The following is a 27520-nucleotide window of genomic DNA, read 5'->3' on the forward strand; positions in this document are numbered from 1 at the left end:
AATTGGTGATTCCCATTATATTTAGTAGGAGGAGAGCAACTGGCCTTTTCCAACCCTAGCACAGCATCCCTCCACTGGCTGTTGCTGGTGTCTACCATGCATTTCTTTTTAGACTGTAAGCCCTTTGGGGACAGGAAACCATATCATTCATTCATTCATTCAATTATCTCTCTCTCTCTCTCTCTCTCTCCTGGGTGTGCCAGGGAAAATGGGTCCCGGCAGCCCAGCTGATTGGCTGGGCTGCGGAGGTGCCTGATTGGCTGACACACCCAGGAGGAAGAAAATTGGCCGGCTGCGAGCCAGGGCCACTGGCGGGCCCGGCCTGGCGATGGGTGGTGGTTGCGGGCCCAGCCGAGGTCCGAGGTGGTGAGACGGCGGGCCCCGATACCAGGGCAGAAGGTGAGGGTGGGGGGAGAGGTGGCTGGCCTGTGGCCGGCTGCAAAGACTGGCAAGCGGCGGTAGCGGGCACAACAGGCTACAGAGGCAGCACTTGGTGTGGCGGGCCAGACCGCGGAGGCGGCGCTCAGCCAGGCGGTGCCGGGACCAGCTGCCGAGGCCAGGAGAAGCCCGTGGGAGACTGGGGTGGGAGGGAACCGGGCAGCAGGACTTTCCTGTTCGCCGCCCGGGAGGAGGAGTGGCGGCGGCCCGGTAAATTGAACTTTTAAAAATGCAGGGGCAGGGCAAGAGGAGTGGGGGGAGGGGGAGGGCAGGAGAGAGGAGTGGGGGGAGGGGGAGGGCAGGAGAGACTGGGGCAGGAGGGTGAGAGGGAGGGGAGGGTGAGAGAGAGGGGTGGGAGGGGGAGGGAGGGCAAGAGAGTGGGGTGGGGGGAGGGAGAGCAAGAGAGAGTGGGGTGGGAGGGAGGGGAAGAGAGGCAAGAGTGTGGGGCAGAAGGGAGGGAGGGAGAGTGGGGCAGGAGCGAGAAGGGAACAGCCAGCCCCAAAGAGCGCACAGATGCTCTGTGCAGGTTGGCTAGTTATTATTATTATTAATATTGATTTGATTTCTATACCGCCCTTCCAAAAATAGCTCAGGGCAGTTTACACAGAAAAATAATAAATAAATAAAATGGATCCCTGTCCCCAAAGGGCTCACAATCTAAAAAGAAACATAACACAGAGACCAGTACCACTGGAGGTACTGTGCTGGGGGTGGATAGGGCCAGTTACTCACCCTCTGCTAAATAAAGAGAATCACCATATTAAAGGGTGCCTCTTTGCCAAGTTAGCAGGGGTAAGAAGTTAGCAGAGACATTGGCAATAACATGTCCTTAGGCCTCGCCTTAGGAAACATGAGGTCCCCCTTAGCTGATTTAGTCGCCTCTGAAGCTACCTTTGATTGCAGTCCAATAGTGGCTAACACTCTTGTCATTAGAGGATTAAAGTCATCAGACACAAACAGGCGCTGTGAGGCATTGCCTTGTTTCTAGGTAAAGTGATTTTAAAACTTTTTTGTTGAAAAGAGTTATATAAATAAGTAAATAAATAAAATACCTCCGTGGTCTTTTACAGCAGTACTGCTACCATGAACAAGAGGTAGAAAGGTAGGTGCAAGCTCTGACAAGCCATACCCACAGGAAGCACGCATCCTACTTCCCTTGGCATTATGCTGACAAGCTGCCATCCTGAGGCAAGCAAGCACCAGGCCGATTCACTCAGCACTGATCCTAACTTGCTTCTGATGAAGAAAACAGACTCCATTACTGTTTCCAGCGAGATGCCACATTTGCAGATTGCACACAATAGTGTGATTATGGTAAAAGGTCAAGCATATGAAGTAATGAGGAGGAGATGTAAGTTGCAGACTGACTGTGATTGGTTATTAAAACTAGGATGTTGGGTTTTTGATTGGCGTGCTTTTGGATCCTGATGAGACCGCTGTATATATACTTTGTATCCACCCACAATCGGGGCGCTCAACTCCAGGTTGATTGGCCGGCATATTGTGATTAATAAAGCACTGAATCTGACGGAACTGTGTGGCTTTCTTTTACTAAAGAACCTCTAGGGAGTTATTTTTCTCCAACATTTTCTAGTAGAGTGGAGCAACAGGAGAGTCTCTTCTCGCACCCAAAATGGGCAATATAGCACCATTAATATCAAGATGTGCTCATAACACTGCACTATAAGTGGTAATCATGATTATGGGGCAAAACTGAGTTCTGCCTATGTGAAGATCAGGATAGGCATAACACAGCATAGAGTTCTTTTTAGCTGTTAATAAGTTTTACTCAGCATGTTCTATCTGTCTACTGATTAAACAAGTTGTTCTAGTAAGAACTAATCTGCCTATTTTCCTTTCAATATCTCTTCAACTGGACTAAATCTGGTTCAAATTGAGGTCCACAAATTAGTCCTCTTGCACCTCAAATGTTCACGTGTCCAACATCTTGGATTGGGGAGGATAACATCACTACAAATTATACCTTTGAGGTGTCCCTGTGTGTCAGTCTCTATAACTTTTCCAAATTTGGTTCAAATTGGTTAGACAGTCCACAGGTTAATGCACCTGCACCTCAATTGCTCACATGTCCACCATCTTGGATTGGGGTAGATGACATCACAAATTACACCACTGGGGCATCCCAATGTGTCCCTATAGCTTTAGCAAATTTGGTTCAAATCAGTTAGGCGGTTCTGATGAACCACTTGTGCCTCAAAGGTTTAAACATTCACCTCCACCACCACCACCTTCTTCTTCCTATTATTATTATTATTACATTTATATCCCGCTTTTCCTCTAGAGAGCCCAGAACGGTGTACTACATACTTAAGTTTCTCCTCACAACAACCCTGTGAAGTAGGTTAGGCTGAGAGAGAAGTGACTGGCCTAGAGTAACCAAGTATCTTGAATCAGGGTGGATTATAACATCACAAACTACACCACTGAGGTGTCCCTATGTACCACTACAGCTGTAGCAAACTTGGTTCAAATTGGTTAGTTGGTTCACAAGTTAGCCCACTTGTGCCTCAAAAGTGTACACATCTGCCACTTCTCTTCAACTGGACTAAATTTGGTTCAAATTGAGGTCCACAAGTTAGACCTTTTGTCCCTCAAATGTTCACGTGTCCACCATCTTGGATCGGGGTGGATGACATCAACACAAATGACACCATTGAAGTGTCCCTGTGTGAGACTCACTACAACAGTACCTAATTTGGTCCAAATCAGTTAGACATTCCACAAGTTAGCCCGCTTGTGCCTCAAATGTTCATGCATCCGCTATCTTGAATCGGGGGTGGATTACATCACCACAAACTTTGCCATTGGGGCATCCCTATGTGTCCCTACAGCAGTAGCAAATTTGGTTCAAATAGGTTAGGCAGTTCACAAGTTAGCCCAGTTGCACCTCAAAAGTTTACGTGTCCACCATCTTGGATCGGGGTGGATGACATAATCATAAACTACGCCACTGAGGTGTCCTTACAACTGTACCCGATTTGGTTCATATTGGTTCAGGCATAGCAAAGTTGATAGCGGGGGACACACACACAGAATGCCGGGTGATCTCATAAGCTTACTAGAAAGTAGGCTAAAAAGCAGCATTTAACTTACTTGGCGATTTAGTGCTACTGCAGCTGTTAAAGAAACATGGCTTATGTGCATTTACACCTTGTTTGTCCACTTGATGAGACTGAGTGGCTTCTTTCAGCTGAGAGAGAATCTGCCTTCCACTGCGCTGACAAGAAGCATTTACTTCAAAAATCTGTAGGATTAGAAAAAATAGATTTGTTTGATGCCAACATTGCTTTGCAAGGCAGCACTTATTAGACAGGTTGCTAAGATGCATGCACACACCTTGAAGCCAAGCTCCTGTGCACAAGCATAAACAGCTGCAGTCTTCCCGATGCCTGGTGGACCAATGAGCAGCATCGTATTGCATAGAAGAGTTTCTTCCTCACTGTCTGATTTGTCATCTTTAAAATCCATACTGTCCAAGGATTCTAGCAAATCATATCAAAGTTAACACATAACATCAGCCCTTGCAAATTGGACATGAAGACAAGGAATGTTACATAGAACAAGGAATGTTACAAAGAACAATGTTACATTTTCTAAACATGGTTGGTTTTATCTCTTACTCTAGAATGTATATTTCCTTTGTTAGCCTCCTTCGCTGTGATTTACATTAAGAGTCATAATCAATTAAAAACTAATGTATTACAGACTACAGAAAGATTCTGAAGTACCATTTTCTTCTTCTTTTTGAGTTCTGTTTTCTTCCCAAACAGCTCTTTTTCTCCACTCACTCAGCCACCTAAGCATAAAGAACAAAACATGATTGGGTCTGTACACGTATTGCAATATGCACTGAAAGAAACTGGTCAAGTATAAACTTGAAATGAATCCTAACTGAACACGGGTCGGGGGGGGGGAGCCTACTCTAGAAGTTTTCCTTTTGTTTCCTACATCAAATCCTCAATGGTTAAATTTCTGCATTTAGAAGTGTTTTAAAAGCAGCGTGGGGGCTTTATGGGCAAAGCTGTACAACTCTAGCCCCTAGAATTATAACCATTGGCATACTGCAGACTGAACTACACTTAAGGAAATGACAGCATTAAGGCAGCGGGAGCAGGCCACTTGCTCCCTCACTCCCTCTTCTACTTTGTAATGTTATAGTGTTTCATGCGGTTAATGTTAACCAGAGCTTGCAAACCGACTGACACATTAATCTGAAGAGAATCCAGGTGTTGCAACAATCATTTGTAGGGTGGGGACGATGCAAGAAATTCAACCACTAACCTGTGCAGTTTTTTAATTGCTGCAGTATTGCCTATAAGTTCACTGGAATTCTGTGGCTGATATTTTTCTGTCCAAAGCATGTCCTCATTTGAAAAATCTGCTGGAATGAACACACATATTACCTATAACAATCATTACTCTATGCAAATAAAACAAAAAGTTTTAAATGTACTTTTTGAAGACAGTATTAATAGGTAAAAGTTATGGTAGTAACCAACAAAAAGTGTGATACCCATGGAGCCTTGGCATCAGTATGGATACCTGTCTTTTCTCAGTACAACAGCTGAACAGTATGTTACCTTTCAGTCTTAGATACTTTTACTTGGAAGTAGATCCTACTATTTTCAGTACAACTAATTTCCAGCTGGCTGCTAAGGATATCAGTATATTAACGTGGATTATTCATTATTGGATCTGGTTTGAATTTTGTCTTAAAAAAAACACACACACACCAAAACAAATGCTCAAACTACTCACTCTGAAGTAGCCCTATTGGCTTCAGTGGAATATCTCCAGAATAAGTAGCTCTCCCCATATTTAGATACATATGAACAACATTTTAATCACAACAGCCATAGGAAAAAAATTAGAAGTGTTATGTATAAGTTGTAAAATTTACCAGAAACATAATTAATTTCCGATTCAAATTCAGAGTCTTCTATTATTTGAGGCTCTTCAGTCTTATTGATATCAACCACTTTGTTCATATTTTCCACACCAGCTTGTTTTACCCATGGTACTTTGGAAGCTTTATCTGATTTAACTTCTGATTTTTCTATCTTTTTCATTCTTTTGGACTTATGGGCTTCAGTTTTCCGTTTTCTTTTGGTTTCTTTCCCACTGTCAGATTTTGCATTTGACTCAGGGCTTAAAATTTCACATTTGTTTACTACACAAAGAAAAACAAAATATACGCTTTACACCACTAAGTGATGACTCATGGCACTTCTCAATGTCAATATCATCAACCAACCCCAAAGCAGAAGGACTAATATGATCCAAAGCACTGTATGTGTGTTCGCACACATGGGGACGTCTCAGCTCTCCCTTTGTGTGGCAGCCCCTTGTGCTCCTGAAAAGCACCCCCACAACATTCAGGAAACCAACTAATCCAAAGCAGTAGCTCATGATGGCTGAGGGGCTGTTGCCCCTCAGGAACCTTACCCACAAATATATGGTATGTGGAAACAAACTGCATGTGCACATAGGTTTCTTTGGATCTCAGCTAAAATCCCAGCTGGCCCCAACACAGCATCCCTTCAGTTGCTGGTGTCTATCTTATAAGATTGTGAGTCCTTTGGGTCAGGGAAGCATCTTTGTTTATTATTTAATTCACAATGTCAACTGCTTTGAGAACTTTTGTTGAAAAGTGACATATAAGTATTCGTAGTCGTCGTAATAGATCTTAGCCACAGTTAGGCACAAGCATTTATTTGTAAGATTTATATACTACCTTTCAACAAAAACTTACAAAACAATGTAGGTAGCAGACCTATGAGGACAAAAAGGGTTTCCCTGTCCTAAAGGAGCTCGCTATCTTTAAAATTTAAAAAAAAAAAAAAAGGACATAAGGGAGATACCAGCAACAGCCACAGGAAAATATACTATATTGAGATGAAAAGGGACAATTGCTCTCCCTCAGCTAAATGTATGAGACCCGCCACTTGAAAAGGTCTTCTTTGCCCAGTTAGCAGGGCAAAGACTCACTGTTGTAGCAACTCAATGTTCTATGTTCTAATTTCAATTACATACGCTGCTAACCTTGTTTATTATTTTCAGGAGTGATTTGTTTTTTCAAGAGTACTTCAAAACATTGCTTCACAGGAAACCTGGAGTTGAAAGACCTTATCTCCTCTAACAAACAACTCTTAAGTGTTTCAGAAAAGAGTGGTCGCCATCCAGATGGCTGCAAAGAGAAACAAATGATCGTATACACAATACATCTTTTTTTAATAGATTATAAATCTGAGTTTAATAGCACATAATATACACAGGAAAGCATCTGAACTGTGAAGCTTTAAAATATGGTTTAAGGAAGAGCAATTCACTTTAACAACACTGGAAATATATTCAGTGGAGCAAATCTACTGAATGCCATTATGGCAATAAACATCTACAATATACTAACCACAAGAACTGCAGAATCTGTACTATTAGGCTGAGTATTTAAGACTGAAAATTCACCAAGTGAAAAAGTTAGTCTTGAGACATCAGTTACTTTAGAATTTACTTCTCTTAGATTGGTTAAGAGAGGACATGAGGGTGGCATCAATGTCCACATTGAAAACCCTAGAAAAGAATAATACTTCAGTTAATAAAAGATATTTTTGGAAGACATTAATAGATAGAAATGACAGCAGATGCAAGCAATAGGCAATTATTTATGTATCTGTAAAGACCTTGGTGACAATTTATCAGGCTGTTTGCAAAGAGAGTTAGGAACAGTATTGCACAAGGAGAATGAATTCATACTTAAGAGGTGTCCTAACATGTGGACCTTGAATGAAGGAATTATTCAGGGTTCTTTAATGGAAAATCACTGGACGATTGGTTTACCAATTCTGGTACAAAGTTCCCACATTGTCATCACTTTGAGGCCCCTAATATACACTTAAAAACTAATATTTGCTTTTAAAAATATACTACATCTCTTGTTTCTATGCGGTTCTTAAAATCTGATCACTCATAGTTCTTCTAGAATGCTATCATTCTCTTCCAAGTAAATTATCTTCAGAAAAGCACATCATTCCCATCACACGCTACTCTCCCACTCATTCAATAGTGACCAACATTAATTCTGATTGATTTTGAAGAAGAGAGGAGGAGGAGGAGGAGGAGGAGAAAGAACACATGCGTGTCTATTTTGGGCTGTACCTCCTTCCATATGAAAGAATGAAACACTTTCTCCTCACTTATCAGGTATCTTTATTTCCTCAATTTACTTCAAAACAAGAAGTATTTACCTTCATGACCTAATCCACTTTCCCCACCCCACTACAGCTCCCTTGTGTCCAATCTCACACCATTCCAAAGGGCCACCTGATCCTCAAGAGAAGCTTTTGGTGGGCAGGGGCCGAAAAGCACAGGAGCTGCTACGGGAAGAACAGGACAGAAAGACCCCCTTGGTCATCTAAAGGTAGCATCCACAGGTAGTCCTTAGTCTGGAACAGGAGTGTTTGTTCCAAGCTACCCAATACTACCCAATGGATGCTACCCAATGACTCTTCTAAATCTTAAGCATTGGTTTTGCTCCTACAATTATTTTTTTAAAAAGCCAATACTTTTCTGTTAAAGTAAAAGATCCAATAACTTACACCCATTCCAAAAAGCCCAGGAGGGCAATACTTACTCTCATCCTTCTGCTGCACATGGACCACAGACTGAAAACAGGAATTAGCGGCAGAATAAGCTTCCAACGATGCTGCTTTCTTTGCAATCTGCCTTTTTAAAGACTCTGGCAATCCACTCATTAAAAATTCACGTTTTGCTTTGAACTGCTCTTCATCTTGAGAATTTTCAGATTCATCCTCACTTATGCAACAACAACAAAAACACCATCAAAAGCAGCCATGTTTCAGTATTTAGTAAGGCTACATTTCTTACATAAATGATTATCTAACTGTGTTTAGGACTATTCTGGGGCTCCCCAAAAGCTTACCACAGTTAAGATTAGTGAAGATGGACAAACCGTCTTTCAGAGAAGCGTGTCCTCCATTACTGACCTTCTAACTGTGAAGATCAGTAATAGAGGACAAGCAAGCTTCTCTGAAAGACAATTTGTCCATCTTTACTGATCTTACCCCTGCAACATGTAGCCATAAAGAAGTGTTGCATATGTTCTACGGTATGCTCTCACTTTGTGCAGGGCAACTGTGAGGACAATACACCTGTGTACAGTGCTCCAGAAGAACTAATTGTGCATTGGAATACATGTCCCAGAATCCTCTGCAACCTAGGATTCCTCAGAGAGTTCAATATAGAGAACACACATTTCAAATTGACACATTACCCTTGTTTGGAATTTATAAGGCAAATTACATATTAAAAGAAACAGTGTTCTTTATTTTGTTTTAATTTGTACACTACACACACACCCCACTGCAGACAGGTTTTTCCTTTGGAAACATTTTTGGTACTTCTAGTCTAAAATTGAATGCTTGAATCAAGGTTGATAAAAATGGACTTTTAAAAATGGATTTTAAAAATTTAAAACAGACTTTTAAAAATGCAAATCAGTTGATACAATGGCGACGCAATAATGGATTAGCTACAATACTTCTCTCCAGACTTTTTTAATTGCATAAATAAAAACATTAAAAAGAGAATTGCAAGTTCTCTTTTTAAGGTTTTTACTTATGCAATAAAAAATGTCTGGAGAGAAGAATTTAAATCAGATTTAATTTTTTAAAAAATCCATTTAAAAAGAATCTAGGTCAAAGATATAATCATGACTATTAAATATAACTTCTAATTATATTCTATGATCACGTTAAGAGCAGTCTATGGGGATGGGAGATAACAGACCTGATCTGTCCTATTCTGCAGGTGGTGTACATGCAGCACACACATACAAGTCAACCCCTTGCCGCCGCCGCCTCCCCCCGCCCTTCTCTAAGTACAAAGATAAAGAAGGTCAATAAATGAGCAGAGGATTTTGGGAATGGAGTAGATCTGAGCAAGGAGTAGGAGTCTGGATAGAAATGGAAGGGGTAGGAGAGAGGAATAGAAAGTGAAAACATAGTCATGCAGTCCTAGGAAACTTTTTCCAAGTGTATCCTCCATTGTTGAAGGGAAACACCTATCATGGCAGCAGGCCGTAAGAGAGACCCCATTTGAGAATATTTTGAAGATGTTCTTATACCTGTAAGACAGGTATGCATGTGGAATGCAAACAGTGCAATAAAGAAATGCAAGACCTGACTGCTCGAGTGAAACAAATTTTTGAGAAGTGTGTACCTATCTTCTAAAACTGAAACCCAGATGGTTGTGTATTAAGGTTATATTAGTAAACAAGAATGTACTTTTATTAGAAAATGATTATTAAATAGAATCTTTCTGGCTAGTAATTTAAATTGTGATTTAAATCATTAAAATCAAGTCCTTCTATGAAGCTATTTAGATCAGCCCCGGCATGAATTCGCATTGAATGGAATTAGCTATGAACTAGCAAAAAACAACCACCACCCAACAACCTAGGAACAGCATACAAGCTATTGGCACTTAACACACACTGATGTAGTTGATTCACATAAGTAACCCTATGGTAACCATATTGCAGAAGTCTCTATGTCAGGGCTGAACATCCTCACAATCCTATACACTCCCCCAACCAAAGTATCAAAGCACAACCATATTATCAGAAGTAAGTGCTCAGAGGACTACCACTAACCAACCTTTCCTTGATCATCTATGGCAACTCTACCACGTGCCACCAGAGGCAACACTGCATGTCAAAGCACCTTGACTACCCATGTTCAGCACACATGGCAACTATCAGAACACCAAGATAATGTCACCTGATCTAGTCCACACACAACCCATAGATTGTGCCAGGAGAGCCTACAGTAGCTCCCACTTTCAACTAAACTCTACCCCTTCCCCATGACAGTTTCACTTCTACCTCACGTCTCTGTTTTTTACCATTTTGCTGGCAGGGTTCTGTTGGTACAAAGGTGTGGCTACAATAGTATAGATTTGGGCTCCACCAACATAAGAAGCTTTAGGAACAATTCTTTGTGTGCTTCACGGTCCTAACTCATAGGCAGGAGGATCACACCATTAACGTGGAAGAGCAAATACACAGTGGCAAAATGCAACTTTACTATTTCAACTTACATTTTAAAAAAATGCAGAAACACTCCATTATTTCATTTCCCCATAAATCTGTAACAGACTGACCTGCTTTCAACAACAATTGTAACTGCTTCATCGGCAGGCTTCTGAACTCTTTTCTTAATTAGTGAAGATGGCTTTTCCTTGCCTTAAAAAAATAACACATTGCCAGATTAGCATTGAATTACATACAGGCAACACTATCCCTAACTCTGTGCTCCATCACAAAGTAATAAAAGGAACAGAAGTCCATCTAGCTAATCCCATAAAACAATAATTGGACACTGTACTTCAGATTCACAAATGATTAAATAAAACGTTGTTAAAAGATCCAATGTCATTCTGCTCATGATGTACTAACTGTGTAAACTATAGCTCAGTTAGACACACTTATCTTGTACTCATGATTCCATATTACATCTGCACATTGGACAGATGCTCTCAAAATCTGCAACTCTTAATTCCCCCCCCCCAACCTTATGACTTACTACTGTGCTGACTACTGAAGGCAGGTTTGCATGTTCTTGCTTTTCAGTATTTAAAAATTTGCCTAATAATATATTATCTCTACAATTTAAAAGGTTTTTTGCAACTGAATATAGAAGTGAAAAACAATGACAAAAATGCATTCTATGAGAGAAGCGTTTGCCTATATTGTTGGCCTGCTGAGTTAATAGTTTTTCCTTCCAAAGTTATTGCACTGTAATTACCTCCTTCCCATTTTCTCACACCATTCCCACTTTCTTCCCATTACCTCTGAAATATTTGATTGGGTGCTGCCCAATATGGAAAATTCCCTCCAGACTTACCCACTGATCTCAGTTTCTCTACCTCTGATTTCAGCTTTGCCTTATGTGCAGAAAATTGAACACAAAACCCCAAATTAATAGGGCTCTTAGGCAATACTACAGTCAGATATCTACAAAACATGTTAATGCATTGTCATGACTAGGATAATTTGTCCTTAGATACCACTTGGTTTCTTAGCTGCTTTCACATTTCCAGGTCTTTTCCCCAATACATCATTCAAGCTTGGAAGATTCTTTTGCTTTTCCACACTCTCTGAAACAGTAGTGACATTGCTTGGGCATGAATCCAAAATAATCACCGAGTCCTGAATGTAGAACAATAAAGACACATTAAATATTAACACTACTGCTGGAAATAATTTCAGTATTTTGACCATGCATGCACATGTACATGTATTATTTCAATCTGTAGAAGGCATCTTCTAACCCTTATGCAAAGTTTCTCTTAAAATTGTTATAGTTTTATACCCTTTAGTATCAATCAGTCAGTCTTTATTATGGTCTATGACTAGCATAAAGTAGAGTTCATTAAAATAACGACAACGATGGCAAATATTTATATACCGCTTTCCAACAAAAAGTTCCCAAAGCGGTTTACATAGATATGAATAAAATGGCTCCCTATCCTCAAAGGGCTCTAAAATAACATTGAAGAAGCATGGAAACAGGCTATGCCCACGACTGTGAAGACAGTAGCTAGTGAGTAGTGAGTAGGTGGTAGCATAAAAGCTAAACGCTATATACAGCTATACAGCTACTGTTAAGCTGCAGAAAGCTATGTTAAAACTACAGTTAAAGTGGGTAACATAAAACGGATAAAGACTATATAAAAGCTTTAAGTGGTTAAAATCTACTCAGTCTGTGAAGGCTGTCAGTAGAAACTATAAAATACTATGGAGTTAAAACTAAGACAGTAAAATAGGTTATAAAACTGTGATAACATGTGCTGGTTCGGACCTACTTAGTTCTTGCTGTTGGCAAGGACCAGACAAGTTTTATATGCTGCTGTGCAAAACTTGGCAACGTTATATGTTATGATGGGGTTTGAGTCAGAGAGCAGGAGAGAGATGTAGGATTGGCCTGAGTGACCTGGGGTCTTGGCTAATAACAAAAGAATGAGGGCAATATAAGATGTCTCTGTAGAATGGACAGTGGAGAAGAACATGCTCTGTTGTTCAACATGCCCAGAATCACAAAGGCACAGGTGTTCCAAGAAGGGGCAGTGTCGTCTTCATCATCATCATCATGGCAGCTCAGGACGGTTTACACAGAGAAATAATAAATAAATAAGATCGATCCCTGTCCCCAAAGGGCTCACAATCTAAAAAGAAACATAAGATAGATACCAGCAATAGTCACTGGCTGTACTGTGCTGGGGCTGGATAGGGCCAGTTACTCTCCCCCTGCTAAATAAAGAGAATCACCACATTAAAAAGGTGCCTCTTTGCCCAGTTAGCAGGGGTAGTTGCCCAGTTAGCAGAGTCCCTGATACAGGGACTTCCTCTATTTGCCTTCTAGCATAGCTGAAGGAAGGACACCATGGCGCGTCACAATGAACGCCCTTCTGTGTTTTGGGGCTTCCAGCTACATTAAACATACAGCAGGAGATACAATGTATTTCAGTCTTTTGTATTTCAGGACCCTGCCTAAATTGGTTTGGCATTCTATGTCCTTTATGTGTTTGATGAGTGTTCTTGCCTGTTCATAACCCATGGAATGTAAGAGGGGAGGGGAGAGCCCCAGGGATGACATTTTTGTCTGCAGTGTTAGTTTTCAGGTGGATTGATAATTGTGTTGGGGGGCTGGACCCAGTGGGAGAAGGAATAGTCTTAACTAGTAATTGAGTATGATCAATTACTCCAAACTCTGGCTTCTACTGTCACCAGACCTGCCTCTAGTTGCAGGCTAGCATTAGAAATGCACCATGGTACTTGGAGAACTGCTCTTAGGAAACTGGACTGGACAAGCTCCAATGGAGCAAAGATGGAGAAGGGGCCCAGTTGGGCACCATAGAGGAGTTGTGCCAACGACTTGGCTTCAAACCGTTTAAGGCGGTATGTAGTAGCCTCCTCTAGACTGGAAGAATTTTAGGATGGCAGCAGCACTCCTCTGGGCATTTGGGGCAGCATGAGAGCTGTGAGCGTTTGTGGTGCCAGAGGCATGGAAGACCACCCCCAGGTATTTAAAGCATGAAACCTGCTCGATTTTGTGCCCATTTACATGCCAGACATGTGTCTTGGGTGTCTTAGTAAAGGCTATGATTTTGGTCTTGTGATAGTTGATTTCCAACTGGTCTTCCTTGCCGCGCATTGGGCAAAGGCCCTCAGAGCTCTTCTGAAACCTATGGGTGTCCTAGAGAGAATTGCTGCATCATCTGCATAGAGCAGAGTACAGATATGTTTATCTGCGAGCTTGGGGTATGTAAGTCTAGATTATTCAGGTGACCCACCATGCTAACCTTACGGGTTGCACTAGCACTTGATAGATCACCTTGGGGGTTGTACCTTACTTTCAGTGACATATCATTATGTAGGATATGGATGACGTATAGCAGGTGTCAGTCAATTGAGGAAGCTTTCATTTTTTCCGACAGTTTTACTCGTGAGATGGAATCAAATGCAGCATTAAGGACTATAAAAGCTGCATAGAGGGAAGTTGTAGTGTGGGTGGAGTATTGCTTGATCAGATGTTGTAGAACTAGACACTGGTCAATGGTGGATAATCTCTCCCTGAAACCAGCCTGCTCCTTCGTGAGATTTTCTTGTTCCAGTCAGTCCCTTAGTTTCCAGTATAGATACCTAGCGTACAGCTTATGGACTGTGCTGAACAGGCTGATAGGTCTGTAGTTTGCTGGGCCATGCTTTCTGCCTTTTTTGAAGATGGGGATAATGACCGCTAGCCCCAGTCCTTAGGAATACAGCCATGCTGGTTGATAAATGTGAATAGCGAGGCCACAATAGGGGCACCCCACACTGAGTTTTTTTATTAGCGGGGGGGGGGGGTGTTAGGTACTCTCCAGAGGCTTTCCCAGGTCTTAGTTGAGAGTTAAGATTCTCACTCTCATGCTGGGGGGAACCATGTTCCACAGCTTCATCTTTGTTCAGATCACAGAAGTGCTTTCCCCAGATCTCTGGTGAGATGTAGCTGTCCAGGTGTGTTGGGCCATTGTTGGGGAGATTTGCTGTGATGCACCAGTACGAGGCCGAGTTGTTGGATCCAACTTCCTGGCTGAAGTGTGACCAGGTAGTTTTCATAGTTTCTCTTTTCTTGCATTTAAGTAGCTGTTTATATTGCCGCTTCTGCTTAAGAAAGTCTTGCACAGACACTGATCTTGTATTGGTTTTATAGGCATAGTAGTTGGAGATGAGTGCTTTTGTGGCATCAACACAGTCATCCAACCATAGTTTAGAGTGGTACAAGGAAGCCAGCAGCTCCTGCATCTCAGGCAAGCAGACTGGGGAGATTAGAGCAGTGATGTCATCAAAATGGGCATTGTTGGCAAAATTCCAGCGCCTATGACAAACAAGGCCATGTCTCTGGAGGTTACGTGTGGCAACTGCTGCTTCTGAGGCAGTGAATACGATGTATGGGCCCTTTCCTCTGGGCTAGCAGTGTCTGTGGGCAGAGGCGTAGGTGGCTGTGTCTTCAGCGGTTCTCCTGGAGTTGGGAGTGGTGATTGCAGCTCTTGGGACTGTGCAGATGATACGGGCACCTCGTCATTTGGTGCTGCTGTGTCTGTATCTTGTGGTTGGGGGAGTAGTAGTGGAAACACTTCCCCATTTCCTAGACCCCTAGGGTTTGCAAGCAGTGGTAGGAACTCTTGGGGGTGTTGCAGAGGAAATGAGCAACCCTTCCTCTAAGGTTGCTGTAATTATGTGGTTTGCTTGTGGTTCTTCATCATCAGAGGGAGGCTTACATGGAGGGATTGTAGATTGGGGCTTGGTGGGCAAAGAGAAAATCTCACTCCTCGCGTTGCATGGTGCAAGGGAGGGGCCTCAGTGTTGTTTCTTTTGTTGTCACTGTCCTCTGAGCCCAACTTAAAAATCGGAAAAATGGACTGGCATTTCCTCTTTGGCTTGGGTGGAGTTGCAGCCTTAGCAATTAGGCTGGTTTGGGCATAAGAGTCTGTAGTCTTGGGTCCTTCTGGAGCAGCCTGTAAAGGGTGAACATCTATGTTGCTGTTGCTCTTAGTGAGCTCAGGTTCTGGGCAAGACAGGAGGGTTAATAATGATTGCACTTTTCCCCCCAAACAGCAACAAGTTGCATCAGCTCACCAAGATCTGGATCTATTGATTTTTGTATTTCACTCTCTACGGGCCTTAGAGAGTTAATCAGCGGTGTCTGCTGGAGTTTGGAGTGGTTGCTATAGGAATGTTTATTGAGGTCTGATTTTGTTGCCATGGGGGCCTTATCAGCGAGGTCGGTTTCAGGAGGAATGTTAAAATAATAACTCTGGGAGCAGAGGCTGAACTGCATGGTCTCTGAAAACTCTTATGGCTCTAATATTGACGTTATAGAGGAGATGCCCCCCCCCCCCCCGCCGAATGAGTCTCAGAGAGAGGTTGGCTTGAGAAAAGGAGAGTAAAATTCATTTGATCTCTGGACAGCTGGGTAAGAAATGGAAAGATTCCAAGTCTATATGTCTGGATTGGCAATTAAGGAGTTGGCTCAGGAAAAATGTTATTGGCTTGCGAGACGACTATTTTTGGGCATTAGTGATTCATTGCCATCTGCAGCAGTACCCAAGATGTTTGAAGTATTGAAGTACTTGCAAGTAATTGACAGGGCTATTCATTTTAGGAGGCCCTACTGGTGTCTTGCATGGGGGTTTGGCAGGATTCATCTGGAGCAAGGTAGGGAGCTGTCTGGGTGTTGCTAAGGGGTATTTTGTAGATATTGGCTGGGCTTTTCTTCACGTGGTTGCCTTGTGATATGAACACATCAGAGGCATGCCACCGTTTGTCTATTTTTGCTACTGTTTTTAAAGGTAAAGTGTGCTGTCAAGTCAGTGTCGACTCCTGGAGACCACAGAGCCCTGTGGTTGTCTTTGGTAGAATACAGGAGGGGTTTACCATTGCCATCTCCTGTGCAGTATGAAATGATGCCTTTCAGCATCTTCCTATATCACTGCTGCTTGATAGAGATGTTTCTCATAGTCTGGGAAACATACCAGTGGGGATTCGAAACGGCAACCTCTGGCTTGCTAGTCAAGTCAAATCTGGATGTTCTTTTCTGCCACTAAGAGACATGCGCTGCCTATGTGTTCAGTAAGGAGTTGGCGGGGGAAGCAGAGGGCACATTTTGCACTTTTGGATCCCCGGTTTCTCTGCTCTGGCCGGTTTCTCAGGCCAGAATTCTTAGATGGCGAGGGAGCAGTCTGATGTGATGTTGACTCCTTTGTAGCAGGCTCCTTGGGGGAAGAGGAAGGGCTCTCCGTGCCTAGGGTTGTAAATCTGTTCTTAGTGGGGATTGCAGAGAAAGTACTCATGGCTCCTTTCAGCTTGCTGGGAGGGAGATAGGAGTAGATTCTCATCTGCTTCCCTGCCTTGGCTGAGTGGTAGTCACTGTGGTGGTTGCCATTTGGGCTGTTCCTAGTTCTTTTCTTGCCTTTGTTTGTCATGGTTTTGCTTGGAAATGTCAGCCCAGAAGGGAGAAGGCTGCTTCAAAGGCAGGAGCACATGAGTGGAACTGCTAGCTTGCCGCCATCTTGGCCATTCCTCCTACCCTTTATTATGTACACGGAGCCCTTCTGTATTATGTCTAATGAAGCCTTCTGTAATGTCACAGAAAATGCCTGAAATTTGGTGAAATGTTGATAAAAACAGGTTGCTAACCAGTAACCTATGATCTGGAGATGATTTGTCATCAGTCATGAGAAATGTATTACTGCACCAGCGCAGGGACCTTCCAGATGGATTAATTAGCTCCTCTCTGGCGCCCCTTCCCTCCGTGCTTTCCTTCTCTTGGCAGTTTGGTGCCATTTTGATTTCGTTTCTTGCAGATTCGCCTGATGTTCAGACAATCCTCAACTTGTCCAATCAATTGAACAAGTAGTTGTCAGCCTTGTCCTTTAAAATGCTGCAGTGGGGAGGTACAGGTGGGTCTCATGACTGACAAAGTTGCAGGTAATCAACCTGTTTATCTGAAACTGATCTGTTATCATGAGAAATGGGTGATTAACCAGCTTTCTCCCTCATGGAGGAGGGTGCTGCCATTCCATCCACTATTCCAGAACTCTTTTGAGTACCTCTCTTCCAAATTTGGCTTCCGCAGCCAAATTGCACAAGTTTATGGCATAGTGCTTTATGAAAAGTAAATGTGTAGACCATGTAGCAGCCACACATACGTTCTTGAAACGAAGACCAGATGAGTGTGCAGTGGGAGTAGTGTACGCTCTCGTGGAGTGTGCTTTTTTAGTTTGGGAGGTTGTTGATTCTGTAAGTTAAAAATAATGAGCTCCAACAATCAATGTGATAGCCTTTGTCTCGACATAGACATGCCCTTAAAGCATCTTCATTCGTTTTATACTTTCTGTTCCTCTAAAATAATACAGAAGGCATCTTTTGACATCCAGAGAGTGCAATGCTTTTTCCACTTGCATTTCAGGCTCCTGAAAAAAGGATGAAAGCACAATGTTCTGATTCAAGTGGAAGTCAGTTACTACCTTAGGCAAGAATGTTGAATCAGTATGCATAACCACTTTGTTAGGATAAAACTGGATATATGGTGTCCACCCGTAAAGCAGCTAGTTCACTCACACGACGGGCAGTAGTGATAGTGATTAGAAAGACAGTATTGAGCATCATATAACGTAGGCTCGCTTTACGAAGCGGCTCAAAAGGAGCTTCCATCAGTGAGGCCAACACCAGAGATAGGCTCTATTGTTCGGTCAGGTGCCATACTGGAGAATAAAGATTATTAACGCCCCACAAAGATTTCTTGCAGAACGGATGTGAAAAGGCAGAATGACCTTGCCACCCTTTTTGTTTCGCTAAAATAGCAGCAAGATGTATGTGCAACAACACATTTGCTAAACCTGCTTATTTCAGGCTGGTTAAGTATAACACCTGATTTGCAGAGGCCTTGAGCGGATCAAACTCATGTGCTCCCGCATAAAGTACAAACCGCTTCCACTTGCGAGTTTAACTCTTCCTGGTGGAGGCTCGATGACTGTTCAGCAGGATATTTTTCTATAGCTGACCTTCCATGACGTTAGTGGCAACATCTGGAGGACTGGATGTAATATTTTTCCTCCGTCTCTTGTCAGTAAGTCGTGGTCCAACAAAAGATGATAATAGTTGTTCCCCGTCAGTCTGAGTAGTGATGTAAACCACAGCTGACGCGGCCACTATTGTGTCACTAAAATGGCTTTTGCATTGTCCTGTATCAGCTTGCCTACCTCCCTGTTGACTAGGGGGTTGAGGAGCAAACATATACTGCAGGCCTTTGCCCCAGTGGTGCTGAAAAGCATCCCCCAGGGACCCTTGCCCAATGCCTGCTCTGGAACAGAATCACGGAAATGTATTTTTTGTTTCCGACACAAACATATCCACCTGAGGAACACCACACCAGTCGGTCAAACAAACAAACAAACAAACAAACCAAACAAACAAACTATCTATCTATCTGATTTTTATACTGCCCTTCCGAGCTGGCTTAGGGCAGTTTACGATTAAAAAACAGAAATCATTAAAAACAATTAAAACAGAAATACAAATATAAGTACCAATTTAAAAGCATCTTAAAAAACAATTAAACTGTCAAAACAATTAAAACCCTGAAAACCAGGTTAACATTAAAACAATTAAAACTAATTAAAAACCCTGAAAGGCCAGGCCAAACAGATGAGTTTTAAGGGCTCTCTTAAAAGTCAGTAAAGAATTAAGATTATGAATTTCTGCTGGGAGTGCATTCCCCAGCCCAGGAGCAGCTACAGAGAAGGCCCGCCTCTGAGTCGCCACCAAACGAACTGGTGGTAACTGGAGACGGACCTCCCCAGATGACCTTAACGTGCAGTGGGGATCATGTAAAAGAAGGCGCTCTCTAAGACATGTTTGCTTCAGTTTCCACTCATGATGCTGTTGGTTCTTGAACGTCCTGCTCAAGTTGTCTGCCAAGTTGTTCTCCTTTCTCTTGATGTGGATGGCAGTGAGGTAAACATTCTTGGATATGCACCAATTCCACAGCTATGTGCTCAGAGCACATAGAGAGTGTGATACTGTGCTGCTCTGTCAGATTACACAGGCAATTGCCATGGTATTGTCCATCTGTAACTGCATGATCATGTTTTGAATCAAAGACACAAAAGACTTCAGTGCAAGCTGTCATCAGTTCTAGGAAATTGATGTGCATTCTTTGTTACTGTACTGTCCACATTTCTTGAACTTTATGAGTTCCACAATGAGCTCCCAACCCAACAGAGGCATCTGTCATGACCCACTGTGTAGAGGTTGGAGGATTGAAAGTCACTCCATTTAGAAAATTCTCCCTCACCTTCCTCCAACTTAGAGATTTTAGAACTGGTTGGGGAATGTCCAGCAGCATCTTTTGACTGCCAACGTTCGGACAGAACAATTGCAGGTATCACAGTTGCAGTTGATGCATTCGTAACTGAGTGTAGAGAACCGCTGCCTTACATGAGGCCATGAAGCCGAGCAGTCATTGGATCTGTTTGGCCTGTTGTCGGGGGTGGTCCTTGAATAGACTTACAAGTGCATAGATTTGTTGGTATCTGTCCAAGGGAAATAAGCCCTCTTCGCTTGAGCATTCAAGACAGCCCCTATATTGTCTATCGACCTGGCCAGCTGTAGTTTCGATTTGGCTCAATTGACTTGGACTCCCAAGTCTTTCAATAGCCACAAGATGTACTGGATTTGTGACTCCAATTCTGAATTGTTGCGGTGTACCAGGAGCCAGTCATACAAGCACAGAAACACAGTGATCCCCTGCATTCGCAGGTAAGCTATGACCTCTGACACACACTTTGTGAACACCCTTGGTGCTGTTGATAAGCCAAAGGGCAGGACTCCGTACTGGAATGCGGAATCTCCTATTGCAAATCTCAAGAACTTCAAGTGGTTGTGTTGAGTTTTGATATGGAAGTATGCGTCCTTGAGGTCTAACGTAGCAAGCCAATCCTCCTTGGCAAGGAGTGGAAGAATTCCTTGCAATGTTATCATATGGAATTTGCATGTATCCGCATACTGATTTAGGCTTTGAAACTCCATAATCACCCTGATCCCTCCATCCCTCTTTGGGACAAGGAAACAGCGTGAGTAGAATCCCCTCAGCCGGTCTGTCCACCGCACTGGTACTATCGCATCTTTTCTCAACAATGCTTGTACTTCTTGCCACAGTGCCAGGGTCGGGCGAGTGATCTTCATACCCTCGAAGCATGGCAAAGTTATGAACTCGATCATGTAACCAGGGTTGATAATTCTTAAAACACACTGGTCTGATGTTATCTGGTGCCATGTTGAAGCATGACTGGCCAATCTGATGACACTGAGTGGCAAACAAGTTATTACTCTAGGCACGCCACTGACGGCCAGTACATTGTTGTTTAAGGGTTTGATCAGTGATGATGGTACAAGTGGTGGACAGTCTTTGAAATCAAAGAGACTATTTGGTATTGTCCTTTCCAGTACGGGGGCCTTGATTCTTATTCCTTTGGCCGTAGCCTTTTTTCTGATAAGGTTTCCTATACTCTTTACGGTCCTGATATCTTAAACCAGAATGCTGACTATTAAAGTTCTGGTAATGGGAGGAGCCTTGAGTCAAAGCAACAGTAATCAAAAAACTTTTGGCTGTAAATTTCAACTTTTAAAGTGTTTCCAACATCATATCCATGGATTCGTGAAAAAGACCCTTCCAGTCAAATGGTAGATGTTCAATGCAGTCTTTCATGTCCTTATGTAATGTGGTAGATCCCAATCAGGCGTGATGCCTGAGAGAAGTTGCCATTGTCATTGTCCTTCACTCAGTTTCTGCCAGGTGTTTGAAAGTGCTTACTTGCTGCCTGGTAAACTCTGCAGATTTATTAAGCACTTCCTCATATTTCTTCATAAACTCCTCCAGTTTAGGGATGTGCATGGTCCGGACCGGCACCGAGGGGGGGTCTCCCTTTAAGGGCGGGGGGGTAGAACTTACCCCTCCCACCGCTCTTCCCCCTCCGGCGCTGAATCTGCTTGCCAAGTTTCTGGGGCACGAACCGGTCCGGAGGCCATGTTGGAGGCCTCCGGACTGGTTCGGATCCGGACAGGACCAGACCGGTCCGGCAGTCCGGCACTGAGGGGGGGGGGTCTCCCTTAAAGGGTGGGGGGGTAGAACTTACCCCTCCCGCCGCTTTCCCCCCTCCGGCGCTGTCTTTTTATGCGAAGATTTTGGGGCGGCAGCGTTCTTCGCTGCCACCCCTGCCCCCGTCGTCGCCCGGCAGTCTTCCTCAGAGCAGTACGCATGTGCGCGCGGCGGCGCACACTCGCCTGTTGCCGCCATGCATGTGCATGCCGCCGCGCACACATGCGTACTACTCTGAGGAAGACTGCTGGGCGACGACGGGGGCAGGGGCGGCAGCAAAGAACGCTGCCGCCCCAAAATCTTCGCATAAAAAGACAGCGCCGGAAGGGGGAAAGCGGAGGGAGGGGTAAGTTCTACCCCCCGCCCTTAAAGGGAGACCCCCCCTCGGTGCCGGTCCGGACTAGTCCGGACCATGCACATCCCTACTCCAGTTTCAGTGTGGCCACTTCCTTTTGCAAGGAATCCCGGAAACAGTAATTGAAACAGGCCATGCATGCTACATAATTTGCTATGCGAATGGACAGGCTTGCAGTGGAATAGACATGGTGCCCAAGGATGTCAAGTTTTCTGTCCTCCTTGTCTTGAACGGGTAGTATGCCAGTCCCTGGTTTTAGAAGATGCACTGTCTATAACTAATGTGTTCGGGACAGGATGTTTCAATAGGTACGAATTATCCTCATCCTGTATCCGATATAAAGTCTCCAAACATTTCAACGTAGGTGTAGAGGTATGCAACTCCTCCCATGCCATTTTAGCTGCTTTAGTAATTACTGATAACATGGACAGAGCAATAGGCTGCGTGGATTGTAGTTGCCATCATTGTGTAGACAGGGTCTTCCAGGTCGGTAGTAGGGTGTTCAATCTCTAGACCCAGCATCTCCACCATCTGCTGTATCATCATCATATATTACTTTAGTTCCTTGCTTGGCGAGGTAGATGGCTTCGGTGGCACGTCCAAAGGTGGATCCAAAGGATTTTCTGGTGCACCCTCACTTCCGTGTCAGTATCCGAGGACTCTGAAGAGTTATAAGAGTCATCAGGTTATTCTGGAGATTCCTCGGGAACCGGTACCTCCACTGGGTGTGAAGGCAGAAGCAGAGCTGAAGCTCTGCAGGGAGGTGCGACAGGAAGTTGAGGCAGTTCTGGTGCCACAGGTGCCAGAGTACTTCCACTGGCACTGATGTTGTTTGAACACACTGGTTTATTACCACTGGAGCCCCAGTGGGCCTGGGAGGCAATGGCACAGGAGACAGAGCTGGAAGCATCTGCTGTTGAACAGCCCCTGATGGTAGTCGCAGTACATGCCCTTGCAGCATATGCTACGCTTTCCATAATTGGAACTCTGCCCAATCTAACTGTGTGGCCGGTGACAAATTGTGTCGAAAGCCAATGCATGTAGAGGATCTTTTTGAGATACATATTGTTGGGATGGGACAAATGTAGACATTGGTCTCCACGCTGAGGTACCAGCAGCAGACAGGACTACGCTCGTGGTTTGCACTGGTTGGAAAGATGAACATCTGGTTGTAGCCGCTCCGAAAGGGGACACTGATGGGGTTCTTCAAGGCAAGTCCTCCTTTCCATCAGCCTCCACATCCAAGCCTTCACTTAGAAAACCCTGAAACATGGATCCAGAAGAGGTACTTGTGGAGGAACCCAACACGTTTAATAGAGATTTTGCAGTCCCCAATCCATAAGGGCATCTTCATTGATATTAAACAATAATAATGGAGATTTCATCGATATTCTAGCCGGAGAAAGAGCCAACTGTTTGTACATTTGCGCACCTACAGTTGTCAGTGGAGAACCTGGTATAGCGCGATGAAGGGCGCCGAACTTGCTATTGGCCGCCAATACCAATGCGGTCGGTATCCCCACTGACGTCAGTGCCACGGGAAAAGTCGATGCCAGTGTCGACAGAAAAATGGTTGTTGATGTACGTGTCAACGTCGATGGCACGACAAAAGACTTGGTGGAGTCTCCCCCTGCAGTGGGCATCTGTATCAAAGAGTCCACCGATGGTAAAGGAACTCGATACTGGACCATCAACGGTGAAGGAGTCCTCAATCTCAACAGACGGGGCATCTTCAACGTGCTTTTTTAGAGGTGGTGATTCACTGTCAGACGAAGCATAATGTCACACTTTTTATGTCCAGTATCAGCAGACTTGGGTCTCTTGAAGACAATCTCAAGATTATCCTTCAGGGTTTGAGACTGTGCACACACAGACCCTGATTCCGACACCGAAACTGTTGATGTCAACCTCGGTATCGATCCAGAGATCTGTGTCAACTCCGGCGTCAGCGGACGCAGAGCGTCTCCATATAACGCCACCCTGAGGCGCAACAACTGATTATTTAAAGTTTGCTTTGAAAAGGATTTGCAAATCCTACAAGATACTGGGACATGTTGTTCACCCAGACACAGCAAATACAGATCATGTTCATCAGTCGAGGGCAACTTGGCTCTACACTGAGAGCGGTGTTTAAAAGTAGTCTTTTTTTCTCTCAGCCATGTTCCCTCAGACAGCAAAGCCGTAGAACCGTAAACAACCAAGTTCAACATCCAAAATCTCAAGAATATCCTTGAATCTCAAGAATAGTCAACCCACAGTCTAAAGTCCAATACACTCCAATATCTGTCCAAAATAATGTTTTCTTTTCCACAAACCAAGGAGCAATAACACACAGGTCTCAATGCATCAGCGGTCGAGAAGAAACAGTCAAAATGGTGCCTAACTGCTGAAAAAAGGAAAGCACAGAGCACGTGCATGGCAGGGAGGGGGCCAGAGAAGAGCTAATTAATTCATCTGGAAGGTCCCTGCTCAGGCGCAATAACCCATTTCTCATGATGATAAGGAATCACTTCCAGATCCTCAAATTTTGTGATCATTCAAAAATATCAGTGAATGTTGATAATCACCTAAATGTGATAATTAGCATTCCCTGGTGTATGTCTGAAAAGTGGGGGAACCTATTTATTTGTATAAATTATAAAATTAATATTTGACTGTCAGTATTTACATAAGTATTTCTGCGGCTTTTGATACTATGGACCATGGTATCCTTCTGAATCGCTTGGGGGATTTGGTAATAGGTGACACTGCTTTGTAGTGGTTCTGGTCCTATCTCACTGGTAGATTCCAGATGGTGTCGCTCGGAGATAGTTGCTCTCTGAAATGAGAGCTATTGTATAGTGTCTATCCTGACTCCGATGCTTTTTAACATCTACATGAAACTGCTGGGTGAGATCATCACGAGATTTGGAACAGAGTGTTATCAATATGCTTATGACACCCAAATCTATTTCTCCATGACATCATCATCAGGAAATGGAATACCCCTCCTAAATGCCTGCCTACAGGCAGTAATAAATAAATAATAGGGATAATAAATTGAAGCTGAATCCAAGCAAGACGAAGGTACTCATGGTGAGGGGGTCATACTTCAAGGGACATGATAGATCTTCCTGTTCTGGATGGGGTTGCACTCCCTCCGAAGGAACAGGTACATAGCTTGTGAGTGCTTCTGGACCCAGGCCTCACTCTGGTTTCTCAGACTGAGGCTATGGCCAGGAGCGGTTTCTATCAACTTTGGATGATACAACAGCTGAGTCCACCATTCCTTGAGGATAATGATCTCAGAACTGTAGTGCACTCTCTGGTAACCTCTAGGCTTGACTCTACGTGAGGCAGCCTTTGAATGTAGTTTGGAAACTTCAGTTGGTTCAAAATGTAGCAGCTAAACTGGTCTCCGGCATATCTTGGAAAGACCATATTACGATTGTTTTAAAGCAATTGCATCAGCTGCCAATAGGTTTCCAGGCAAAATACAAAGTGCTGGTAAATTACCTTTAAAGCCCTAAATGGCTTAGAATTGGGTTACTTGGGAGAGAGCCTCCTTCTGCATGATTCTCACCACACATTAAGATAAGTGAGAGAGGTCCATCTCCATATACTGCCAGCTCGTCTGGCAGTGACTCGGGGCGGGCCTTCTCTGTAGTCGCTCCTAGGCTGTGGAATGTGCTCCCTATAGACATTTGTGGTTTAACATCTTTACCAGCCTTCAAAAGAGCCCTTAAGACACATTTTTTAGCCACGCTTTTAGTAATTTCTAAGTTTTAAGTTTTAAATTGCTGTTTAGATTTTTTAATTGTAATTTGTGTTTGATTTTTTAATTCTTGTTTTAGCTGGTCTTGTCTGTCTTTGTTTTTGTATATAAAACATAAATAAATACATAAATACATAAAGAAAATAAAACAAGAATAGCCACGTTCACCAAGTTTCATATTTATAGTAACATATGCTAACAAGAAAAATGAAACTTTCAGGCAAGTTCACAGCAGTGAGTAAAATCACAAGTACTTAATATAATCACAAGCCATTACAAACCCCCATATACTACAGGATAGAGGAAAAGTTAAAAGACATTATTGCTCAAGTAAATCAATTCCAAAATAAAAAAGATACAATAAATAAGCTAGAGTTTGTGGACTTACTTCTGCATTCTGCAAACATTTCCTTTCAGCCAGAGCCTGTTGCCTAGAAGAGCGTCGTAGAAGTGTGTGTAATGTCCCTTCAGTCATTTTTGTTGCTTTATTATGTTGCAGAGCCTTTGCTTTCTCAACTAATTTCTTTGCTTTTGATACATTGCTAGAAGTGGAATTCACCTAGCATCAAATTAAAAGTAACCATGATTGGGCCATTAGCAGACTGACACTGAATATTTCAACCTATAGACCCAGTAAACTTTTAAAAATTATTGGCAGTGTAAAATGTGAAAAGAAATCAAACACTTATGAAACTAACCACCAGTTCTTTGCCAAAGAAACAAAGCATTGTATATCATTATCAAAACATTGCTCAACTCAAGCAGCTGATCTTACACATCTTAAAGGCCTTTCCACTCTTCCCTCAGAAGTCATTATGTGTTGAAAAATCAAAAGCAGGCTCTGAACTTGCCCTCCTTACACTTCTCACTCATTTCAGTAAGCCACAGTGCCTGAACAAGAGATGCTGTGTTTACTGGAAAGGAGGATTTAGACCACACAAGGTCTGGAAGATGGCATCTCCAAGATCAGGCATTACATTCCACATGCAGAAAGAGGGGTGAGAGGAAGGCACCATGAGAATTGTACTGCTTATTAAACTCTTGAGATTGAATGAGAACAGCCTTTGCTGCAGAGTAAGTATGTAACATCATTCTAAGGGTTTTCCCCACTGTAATGTTTAATTCTACTGTACTATCTTATTCAAAATGATACAATAATTCATTTTATATATGAAATATATATAATTTAATTTGATTTATTCAGTGATACCTTTATACCGTCTTTTGTAGATCCTTCAGATGTACTTATTCGGGTGAATTTCATCCTGCATATAAGAAAAAAGTTCCACTTAATGTTAGTTTTTAAAAAGTGGTAAGTTGCCTTAAATTTGGCCCTCATGAAGATCATTCTGTTATAGATGTAGGATGAATGGTCAGTAACCTTGGGCATTGTATATAAACGGAAATCTATGTATGTCAAGTAAATGTTGCTATTCTTTTTCTCCACTGCACTGATTTAACATGACAACTGGAAATAATTTCAGAATGTTAACTACAGTAATGATCCTGAAATATCTACCTGCTTGTGCCTCCTCCAACCTTATTTTCAATCGATTTGTAGAATGTGTGAGACAAACCTCCAAGTGTAGACCAGATTTTGGCAACCTACACCAATATTAAACAAATCTCAAATTTTCAGTTAAGAACTTCATACTGTAAACAGTTATAGAGCAACCAAAAAAAAATCTATCAAGATCTAGTGTATGATGGTGAGTGAAAGTTCCTTAGGAGCAA

At 42.9% G+C, this 27520-nt stretch overlaps 1 protein-coding gene across 8 annotated transcripts in view; it reads right to left on the bottom strand.

The window, feature by feature from the left end:
* ATAD5 (ATPase family AAA domain containing 5) overlaps positions 1–27520 on the bottom strand; it is a 59552-nt gene that overhangs the window by 21150 nt on the left and 10882 nt on the right. For 7 of the 8 annotated variants that reach the window (XM_053298782.1, XM_053298788.1, XM_053298786.1 and 4 more), the window contains exons 3-14: positions 26997–27051; positions 26175–26345; positions 11545–11686; positions 10639–10720; positions 8090–8271; positions 6869–7029; positions 6502–6646; positions 5360–5629; positions 4741–4840; positions 4188–4255; positions 3796–3941; positions 3553–3703 (exon numbers count right to left, since the gene is read on the bottom strand). In XM_053298782.1, coding sequence (XP_053154757.1) covers positions 3553–3703; positions 3796–3941; positions 4188–4255; positions 4741–4840; positions 5360–5629; positions 6502–6646; positions 6869–7029; positions 8090–8271; positions 10639–10720; positions 11545–11686; positions 26175–26345; positions 26997–27051 — 1673 coding nt within the window. The remainder of the gene's footprint in view (positions 1–3552; positions 3704–3795; positions 3942–4187; positions 4256–4740; positions 4841–5359; positions 5630–6501; positions 6647–6868; positions 7030–8089; positions 8272–10638; positions 10721–11544; positions 11687–26174; positions 26346–26996; positions 27052–27520) is intronic. The other variant, XM_053298781.1, reaches the window with a different exon arrangement.

The sequence above is a fragment of the Hemicordylus capensis genome, chromosome 2, assembly GCF_027244095.1.
Source record: "Hemicordylus capensis ecotype Gifberg chromosome 2, rHemCap1.1.pri, whole genome shotgun sequence".
Taxonomy (NCBI): Eukaryota; Metazoa; Chordata; class Lepidosauria; order Squamata; family Cordylidae; genus Hemicordylus; species Hemicordylus capensis.